The sequence below is a fragment of the Impatiens glandulifera genome, chromosome 1, assembly GCF_907164915.1.
Source record: "Impatiens glandulifera chromosome 1, dImpGla2.1, whole genome shotgun sequence".
NCBI classification, from domain to species: Eukaryota; Viridiplantae; Streptophyta; class Magnoliopsida; order Ericales; family Balsaminaceae; genus Impatiens; species Impatiens glandulifera.
Window position 1 is genome coordinate 83484128 of NC_061862.1, and position 11088 is coordinate 83495215.

Genomic DNA, 11088 nt, shown 5'->3' on the forward strand with positions numbered 1-11088 from the left:
GTGGTTAGTTCCTGAACGAAGTCTGGAGATGCAGTCAGACAGCAGATAAGTATGTTGAGGCCTACCGGATGCAAATCTGGTTTAGGATTTGATGGCAATGACTCAGACAAGTCTTGTGAAAAGTTAAACCCAGGATCTGACAAGTTTAAGTCTATAAACTTTGTCAAAGGGAGCTTAACTGAGAATGGAACTGATCCAAGCTGTGATGAGTTAACCTTAAAGGATGAGATTACTTATGTTCCGCCAACTATTAGCTGGTTGAAACTTAAGATGGAAGCAGCCAGCAAGTCTGGCATATTAAAACTTGACAGGAAGTCAATGAGTTTTAGACAAAAACCATCCTCTAAGATTAACAGTTCAGCTGCTAGCATGAAGACGTCTGTTAAGCCTAAATCATACGCACCGATTACAACGCAACATGGGAAATCCATAAAAATAATCAAAGTATGGATTCCCAAAGGACTAATAAGCCATGGACCCAAAGAAAAATGGGTACCAGATTCGTTATTGTCTTTGAATGCAGGTAAAACAGGAAAGCAGCTTGGAAGAGAAAGACGGCATATGGACAGCCGGTTGCTCGAACATAGCATATGACAATCAGCAGCCTGAAGTGGCTGACATCTTTTTAAAACCACTTCTCGAGTCTAAGTTTTCTTACCTTAGAAAATATTTTTAGGATTGTTAGATTATGATAATGCTTAGATTATGTTTAAATCATGAACTCAATTAGTTTTGATAATTTAGTTTTAAAAAAGGGAGAGATTGTAGGGTTGAAATTTTTAATGTTTAAACTGGTTTTGATAATATAGTTTAAATAATAAAAAAGGGAGAGATTATTGGGTTGAAATTTTTAATTGATTTAAAAAAAATTGATTTGATGATTGATGAAATAGTTTTTGGATAAAACTAAGTTCAATAATTGTTAATCATATCAAATATATAAATATATATTTAAATATCAGCATCTTAAGTGGTGTAGTGGTAAGAATGCTCGTCTGCCATACAGGTGACCTGGGTTTGAATCTAACCAAGTGTAGAATTAATAATTAGAGTTTTGTTAATTTCCAGGCACAGTTGAAAGTCAACGCACGGAGTTAGACGTGCAGTCTAACTAGTGGAGTTAGACGTGGGAGTCTAACGCGTAGTTAGACCGATTATATGAAAAACGTCTAATAGACCCATTATATGGAAAACGTCTAATGTTAGATGGGGCGTCTAATGCAGATTGCGTCTAATCAGATGAATGGCCAAGATGGGACATCTAATAGATTGATCAGATGGGGGCGTCTAATCAGATGAACGGCCAAGATGAGGCGTCTAATAGACTGTTAGATGGGGCGTCTAATCAGATGAACGACTAAGATGACCAAATATGCATTTGAAGGCAGATTCTCTTCTAGACAACTGGCAGTAGAGTCTTCCAGGCAGTTGACAGTAGAGCTCAACAAATGAATAACCGCCACGTATGCCATAATTTAAATTGCTTGTACTGCATTGTACTACCACGATTTCAAGAATCTTTTTCTATTGTACTATCCAGTACCTCATGGATAGTACATCCAACGGAAAGATGACATGTGTTCAAAAGAAGGATTTTACCGTTGAAACTTTTCAAGAATAAATTGCTGCCTAAGACAACGGACAAATTGTAGGCTGAAAAATACAAGAAACAGAGAGAGATGATTCATTCATTTTTTTCTTTCAAGAAAGTTTCTGAAATCAAACATCTCACTTATCATCTAATTGTGAATACATTGTATTACATACTGTATTTTATGTGAGAAAACTTCAGTGTTGTAAGTTGAACAAATGTTGTTTTGTTCAACAGAGAGTTAGCTAGATTAGTGATCTGTATTTGATTCAAAGAAGTATAGTGAATCCTTCCGGTAGTTGGAAGAAGGGGTGACGTAGGAGAGTTTGCTCCGAAATCCATAAACAAATTCTTGTGTTCTTTACTTTCTATCATTCATCTTTCATTGGTTCAAAGCTTCAAATCCGACGAACATTTCCGCACTTGAATATGTTTCAAGAGTTCGAAGGATTTACGAAGAATAGAAAGAGATATTAATCCCTAACAGGATTTTATCAAACCGTTTATCCGAATTCGTCATCAATAGCCAGACCCCGTCTCTATTGGTGCCGCCGATCTTATCAGAATTTAAAAATCAATTGTGAGTGAACGCTACATATGTCATTCTTTTCATATATATTGGGAAATTTGATGAAATGGCCCTCATAAGAGGTTTAATTCCAAAAAAGGCCCACGGTTGATAAAGTTGATAAAAAGGGCCTTTTTGCCCTGTGAAAAGTCTGTAATACCCTCGCGCGCCTGTTTTACCGCTCAATTACGAGAAATGTATTTCTCGCATTTGACTCAATTACGAGAAATGTATTTCTCGCATTTGGTATTTCTCACGTTTGGCTCAATTGCGAGAAATGTATTTATCGCATTTAATAAATATTATCCGGCCACGAATCCTAAATTTAGGATTCTCATATAAATACTCTAAAACCATTATTTCACATTGTCCTTGTATTCTGAAGCTTCCAAAATGTCGAAGCGAGGTTAGTTTTTTTATCTTCTATACAATTCTCTGTTAACTACATGTTTGATACTTTATAGTAATTCAATGTTGAAAAACAACACGTTTCAGGTCGCGGAGGATCGGCGGGAAACAAGTTCTGCATGTCACTGGGTCTTCCTGTGGTGGCTACGGTCAACTGTGCTGACAATACCGGCGCGAAGAATCTCTACATCATATCAGTGAAGGGGATCAAGGGTCATTTGAATTGATTGTCGTCTGCTTGTGTGGGAGATATGGTTATGGCGACGGTGAAGAAAGGGAAATCTGATTTGAGAAAGAAGGTCATGCCTAATGTCATTTTTAGACAACGCAAGCCCTGGCGCCGAAAGGATGGAGTGTTCATGTATTTTGAAGGTGATTTAGTAGATTTTGATTTTGTTTTGTGTTATAACTTGTTACTTGTTTAACCAATTTTTTTGTTATTCTTTACTAGAACAGTTAGACAAGAACCCACTCTTTTCACGATCTGATTAATATAATCCCTTATTTGTTATGATGAGGATTTAGAAATAGTTTTTCTTTAGTATTGGTTTTCAAGGGTGTTTGGGTATTGTATATACCCACTAAGATATTAAAGAAAGTGTATTAGGGATAATGAATAGAGTTTATGGTATGATGAATGATGTATTTAGAAACATTATACTCACTTATTTGCGTTCTAAGTCTTACATACTTCTCGATCTTTTTATATATGAAATTTGTTGATTGTAATATGTAAATATCTTGGTTGATAAATATGTTGTTACTATGCAGATAATGCAGGTGTGATAGTGAATCCTAAGGGAGAAATGAAAGGTAAAAAATGTCTCAAAATGTGTTAAATTACTATATCATCTTTAGGCCTCATTCATTCACTCACAATTATTTGTTTAATGATAAAAAAACCAGGTTCTACCATTACTGGTCCAATTGGGAAGGAATGTGCTGATTTATGACCCAGAATTGCAAGTGCTGCCAATGTTATTCTCTGATAAAGCCTGGGGACTCTTTTGCTTTTAAAAACTTGTCAATTTTGTTTTTTGATTCACAACTGAGATTAAAATCATATACCTTTTCAATTCTTGTGATTTTTATTGATTTAGTTTTGGTTTTATGCATATGCTTTGCTCATTACAAGTTGGATCATTCCTCTTTAAGATTTGAGATAATGGTGGTAACAAGATATATTGCTGCAACATATAATATATTGAAACACAATGCAGAAAAAACTTTGTTTTCTTCTTGTCTGGTAGTACACTTTATTATCATTATTATTATCACCAAACAAGACTAAGAAGTTCTTCATCTTCTTCTTAGTACATCTTCCCTTCACTCATCTGCATCTTTGCAATGTAATCAAACAAACTCCCATCAAAACACCTTATTGCCTCTTTAGACAACATTCCTTCACTATCCCGAGCTAGAACATACAACATTATGCACTCCACCTTAGCCGCAAACCTGTTTAGCGATTTCAATATTAAAATAATACCAAAGGAAAACAAAAATATCTTCTTTTTAGTTCATAGTTCATACATACCAAAAGTGAGTCTATCAGGTATAGTGAGTGCATACTTGCTAAACATGTTCTCAAAGTTCACCGGCATGTACCTTCCTTCTGTATCATAAGTTCCAGAATCACTTTCATGTTTGGCTTTATGGATGTTGGATATGTATATAGGAAGGAATGGAGAAGGTATTCATCCCTTCATCCATCACAAAATATGTTAGAAATGGATACAATTTCACAAGATTGGTTGATTTAAAAGCAGAAAATACTCACAGGAAGAGAAGGATAACTCATTGCTCCGTTTATAAACATAGACATTACAAGAGATACAATAATATTGAAACCCAGTTGACGTAAATCTGCATCTCAAACAATGTCATCAAAATATAAAGAACCCATATTTCAAAATTGACAATTTCATTTGAAAATCTAAATTTTAGAGTATTTATATGAGAACCCTAAATTTAGGGTTCATGGCCGGAGAATATTTACCAAATGCGAGAAATACATTTCTCGTAATTGAGCCTGCTATCATTTTTAGACAACGCAAGCCCTGGCGCCGAAAGATGACTATTCCATTGTCGTCTTGATCAAATAAGGAATCATGTTGCTGGAGGACACTCATGCCATATTGAGGGTGCCCTATTGTTCCTTGTGGATGGTCCATATCAGGAGCAGTCGACCCTCTAGCCAAGTCTGCATATTTGATGAAAAAAGACCCAATCTCAAAGATCTGATAATTTGAAAGAACAAGATCTAGCTAGAGAATACATACAAGGCTTTGGAAGTGTGGTGTCGAGGTCGGAGCGAACATTGCGTTCGGCGGTGACGGGGCAAGTGGAGCCTCCGATGATAAGGCGTTCTTGTCTTGAGTCGTCGTCATGTATGTGTGTTAATATGATATCCAGAGATGAATGCATCACGATAGCGTCCTCCATTGGAGATTGTTCTTTCGTAGTTTATTGTAGATCGATTCGAAACCCTAGCCGTTTTCATATATTTTACAAATGTCTGAATCTCAATATATACTCAGATATACCAAATGCGAGAAATACCAAATACGAGAAATACCAAATGAGAGAAATACATTTCTCATAATTGAGCCAAATGCGAGAAATACATTTCTCGTAATTGAGCGGAAAAATAGGCGTGTGAGGGTATTACAGACTTTTCACAGGGCAAAAAGGCCCCTTTTGCCAACTTTATCAACCGTGGGCCTTTTTTGGAATTAGACCTCTTATGAGGGCCATTTCATCAAATTTCCCTATATATTACCTAGGGTGCTAACAATTTCAACCGACATGAAGATACAATCGAACCGTGTTGGGTAATGTATTTTGTGTTCGGATCGAAATTAAGACATTTTAAACTTTATTATTAAATAAGTCAAAATGACCTAGAATAGACACGTCAACTCGTTTACAATTTTCTTTTATAAGGTACGTATCGTGTTTGTCATTTTCTACTAATTTAAAATTAAGTAAATTTGTGATTTAACTTTATTATTTTTTTATATTAATGACATTTTGATAGGTAATAAAGAGATGTTATATTAATTATATCAGATTAAATTAAGTTTGGGTTTGAGTTGAGTCAGGTGAATAGGATACATCATGTCAAACCAATTATAAAAAACCGATCAGGTTAGAGATTTGTCACAAATTATTAAACTATGTCACGTTCAGTTTAATATCGTTCAACTCACAAACATAACATGCCAACCCGAATCTAATCTGAATTGTTATCCCTAATATTACTCAATCTAGATGATGGAGAATCCATTGAGAAAGGTTCATGGCATAAAAATAAAATATGAAAGTGAACTTGTATATTTTTTGGCAACGTTTTTATTAAATTTTTATTTTGTATATATTATGACCCTTTAATGGTTTTTTCTCTTTAATGAATCTGATTTTATTAGAATTAAGATAACAAATGATCATGTATGATGATTGGAATGTTATAATAAAATTTAAGTGAATGTGTCCAAAAATAAAATGATAAAAGAGTCAAATATTTGTTTTACGTTGAGTTTTTTTTATAATACAATTGTATCAAACTAAATTCAAAGGAGATTTCAAATAAAAATGGATACACTGATAATATTATCAAATGGAGATTTAAATCAATTTTAAATATAAAACGATTAATTATATTATCCAAACGAGTAATTATATTAATTCTATATATTAATGTAATGACTTTTATATTAATATTAAGTAGTGCATTACACTAATCTTAATTAATTGTTATACGATTGGTTATTGTAATGAACTTTTGTATAATTTTTGTATTTAATTAATAATTTTTTAATAACTGATATTATATATATATATATATATAATTAATTAACTATAGTTTAAATAAATGTTTGGACAATTTTAATGAATTTATTCTACATTAAACCTAACTTTAATAATATCTAGCAAACAATATTTCATCACAACAAGTTCGATCTGGCTAATTAAAGATTATCCAAAAACAAGTTTTGGGAGTTCAATCTGAGACTCTGAGCTGATCCAAATTCTAGCTAATTAATGATATATGATGATGGTCCACCATTTGTATTTACTTTGAAGATTTAAAAGATTCATTAAACTTGATTTATCTTTATCTTTCTATTTGGCCATCCACTCATGAATATATAAAGTATTGAAACTAAGTTTAGTTTTATATGATTAATAGGCTTAAATTGGTGTTGAAAAAAATAAACAAGTTTACTTGTGATCAATTGTGCTTTTTCTTCTTTTAGATCATTTTAGGATTTTGCTAACAGGTCAAACTGGGGATGGAATTAAGAAGTAACATGTCAAACTGAGGATGGAATTAAGATGTAACAGATGATATTTTAACCACAAATATCAATTTCTTTCCTTCCTCAATCGACCACTCATCGCATTATCTTACTTATTTCGATTAATCAATCATCTCATTCCACATTTTTATCCATTAATCTCAATCGACCTCTCATTTTGAGACTTTATTTCCACTTCGGTCAAACAACTGACTTACTTATCCTCACTTCAACTATCAACCATCTCATTCCATATTTTATTCGGGTTCAAATATGTTGTTCCAGATTTTATGTTTCATTCTATAACATCTTCACAAAATTGATTATTTTATAGAATGAGTTAAAAATAATGAAGAAAGAGAATGAAAAATAAACATATTCCCTAACTAATTAATCTATAGTGGATTAAACATTTTATATATATATATATATATATATATATATATATATATATATATATATATATATATATATATATATATATATATATATATATATATTACGAATGTTTTAAGATCGAAAAGATGAAATAGATACGTTGTCTTATTACTAAAAACCCATTTTATTTAATTTTATTTATTTTTAACAGTTTAATTACTTAATTTCAGTTAAAACAACAAATTTTTTTATTTTACTTTTGTAATTTTTAAATAAAAAACAACATAAAAAATACCAACTCAAATAACAGATTTTTAATCGAACAATAATACTTTTTTTCAAAAAACTTTAAAAGTATCTTAAATAACCCAACATCAGAGGGAAAAAAATAATCTTACATGTTTTTAAAATCAATCTTGGATTATTTAAAATTAATTATTAAAAATAATGAGAGTGAATGTTTAATTATGCTTTTATATTTGTTAATAATTGCTCAGCTGATATTGAATAATGAAAGTGAATGTTTTAATTATGGTATTGAATAATGAAAGTGAATGTTTTAATTATGGTTGAATTATAATTATAATTATAATTATAATTATAATTATAATTATAATTATAATTATAATTATAATATAATATAATTATAATATAATATAATTATAATTATAATATAATATAATTATAATTATAATATAATATAATTATAATTATAATATAATATAATATAATATAATATAATATAATATAATATAATATAATATAATATAATATAATATAATATAATATAATATAATATAATATAATATAATATAATATAATATAATATAATATAATATAATATAATATAATATAATATAATATAATATAATATAATATAATATAATATAATATAATATAATATAATATAATATAATATAATATATATAATATAATATAATATAATATAATATAATATAATATAATATAATATAATATAATATAATATAATATAATATAATATAATATAATATAATATAATATAATATAATATAATATAATATAATATAATATAATATAATATCGAATTATTTGTTTTCTTCAAAAATCCAAAATAACCCAACATCAAACATCAAACGAGCTCCAATTGTCTACATAAATAATCCTTCTTCCATTCTTCACATGCATCTCAACTCTACACAGCCATTTGCATATTCTAAGAAATGACCATCATAGTCCTTCATGCTACTATTTTATTTCTAGCATTTACATTATTAACCATTCTCTTTTTCAAGAAAACATTAAGTACTCCAAAAGCTTGCTTACCACCCGGCCCTAAACCATGGCCAATTGTTGGCAATATTTCAATATTGATAAGAAATAAACCGTTTTTTCGATGGGTGCATGACACCATGTCAAAAATGGGCTACGAGATATTTTGCATTCGCCTAGGGAGCGTGCATGTGATAGCTGTTACCTCTCCAGAGATTGCATGCGAGTTCCTGAAGAAACAAGATGCAATTTTTATGGCACGTCCTACGTTCCTATCAGCTGAGCTAGCGAGCGGTGGATTTTCCGGGACGATCTTTACGACAGTTGGTGACCAGTGGAGAAAGATGCGGCGTGTACTGGTCTCTAACATCCTCTCTCCGGAAACCCTCCATTGGATGCACGACAAAAGAGCTGAAGAAGCCGACCACCTCATTAACTATGTCTACAATGTTATCCAGAGCAATTTAGACGATTCAGTAAACGTTAGGGTTGTAGCACAACACTTTTGCGGAAATATGATTCGGAATATGATTTTTAGTAAGAGGTTTTTCGGGAAAGGGACTGAAAATGGGGGACCTGGAGTTGAGGAAGAACAACATCTGGATGGGATTTTTACTATACTCAAGTGTATCTACAATTTCTGCATTTCTGACTATTTCCCGTTTCTTCGACGACGAATAGATCTCGACGGAAATGAGAAAAGAACAAGACAAGCAGTTGAGAGTGTGAGGAAATATCAAGATCCGGAAATAGATATGAGAATTAAACAATGGCAAGAAGGAACAAAAAAAGAGAAAGTTGATCTTCTCGATGTTCTAATCACTTTAAAGGATGACCAAGGAAATACTCTATTGACATCGGAAGAGATTAAAGCTCAAATTTTAGTAATAAAACTTAAACCTCTTTTTCTTATTGTTGTACACGTATTTATTCATAGTATAGTCTACATTATAAAAGAAATTATGGTAAAAAATAAATTCAAAATTTATTTACATACGTTTTTAAACATATAAATGCATTACAGAATAATTTCTTAATATATGTGTGCAGGAAATAATGGTAGCAGCAGTTGACAACCCATCAAATGCTATTGAATGGATTCTTGGTGAGATGATAAATCAACCAGAGATATTGGTAAAAGCCGTTCAAGAACTAGACCAGGTTGTCGGAAAGAACCGGTTTGTCCAAGAATCTGATCTGAACAATCTCAATTACATTAAAGCTTGCGTTAAAGAATCTTTTCGACTCCATCCAATGGTTGCATTTAATGTTCCACACGTGTCCATCTGTGACACCATGGTGGCGGGTTATTTCATACCAAAGGGTAGCCATGTACTCTTGAGCCGTTTAGGTCTGGGACGTAACTCTAAAATATGGGATGAACCGCTTCGATTCAATCCTGAGCGTCATCTTAAATATGACGGTTCACATGTGATATTGAATGATCAAGATCTCCACATATTGTCATTTAGTATAGGTCGTCGTGGTTGTCCTGCGGTTAACCTAGGATCCACCATGTCAATTATGCTATTGGCTCGACTTCTTCAAGGTTTCACTTGGAGCCCACCTCCAAATACTACTTGCATTAAACTTGTGGAGGCTATTCATGAGACGACTCTTTCTAAACCTCTACTAGCCTTTGCAAGGCCACGCTTGGATGAGGGGTTATATACATCACTTAATAAATGCAAAGCTATGGACAATTTATAGGTATATTAATTCATGTTTTTTTGTTCCAATTAAGAAGAAGCTTTGTTTGCTAAGCTATGTGTGTGTCACCATGTTATATTGAAGTCTCCAAAGGTTGTCTAGTTTTACATATGCTTGCAATGAGAACAATAATATCACATAAATTATGTGGCTTATATGTTTCTGAACAAAATCATCGTTTAAGGATTCACAAGAGGTGTTTAAAAAAAAAATCAAATTTTTAGTACTACGTCTTAACCTTCCTCGTTAAGCTCTTCAAGTTCGAATATAATTTTACATTGTTATTAATTGTTTTAATAAGTGAAAATATATTTTTTGAGTGGTTGAGAAATTTACAACATGTGTTTTAATAAGGTGAAAACATAATTTTTTTTAGGATGTTACCTTGGTCTTTATGGTTGAGAAATGAGTTTTAAATATCACAACTTTTGGCTGTATATGAGTGGAAGCAAATTGACTCAATTTATAGTTGTCGACTAGTTTGAAAAATGTTAAAGTTAGGGTACTACTTAATTGGCCTATTAGGCGGTTTACAAATGTTAAAGTTAGGGTACTACTTTTGGCCTATTAGGCATGGTGTACGTGTTATCATTAATTTTATGATTAATAGTTAATCATAGACAACTAGTACAACAAAACTTAATGAAATTGTATCGATATTATGTAAATGTTGGAATTATTTCCCATATTATTTAATAATTGTATATTAGTTATTATCATAATAAAAATTAAAACTTAATTGAAGTAATTTATTAAAGTATATATATATATATATATATATATATATATAGTTTATTGACTTATTTAGACATCTATAATAAAAATGGGAATGTATTTGTGTGGAAGTAGAAATATCATTTATTATTTCGTTGATGTGACGA

At 31.2% G+C, this 11088-nt stretch overlaps 1 protein-coding gene and 2 pseudogenes across 1 annotated transcript; 2 read left to right on the forward strand and 1 right to left on the reverse strand.

The window, feature by feature from the left end:
- Positions 1-2552: 2552 nt before the first annotated feature.
- On the forward strand, positions 2553-3556 carry LOC124930471 (annotated as a pseudogene).
- Positions 3557-3852: 296 nt separating this feature from the next.
- LOC124922541 lies at positions 3853-4957 on the reverse strand (annotated as a pseudogene).
- Positions 4958-8448: 3491 nt separating this feature from the next.
- LOC124934598 (tyrosine N-monooxygenase-like) lies at positions 8449-10207 on the forward strand. Its single transcript, XM_047475128.1, has 2 exons — positions 8449-9381; positions 9548-10207. Exons 1-2 carry the CDS (start codon positions 8449-8451, stop codon positions 10205-10207), a joined length of 1593 nt encoding a protein of 530 aa, XP_047331084.1.
- Positions 10208-11088: the final 881 nt, after the last annotated feature.

Bases quoted from the DNA above. Each gene is read 5' to 3' on its own strand.
- LOC124934598 (XM_047475128.1), top strand. From the start codon at position 8,449: ATGACCATCATAGTCCTTCATGCTACTATTTTATTTCTAGCATTTACA. The intron at 9,382-9,547 runs GTAATAAAACTT...ATATGTGTGCAG, and splicing joins AGATTAAAGCTCAAATTTTA to GAAATAATGGTAGCAGCAGT.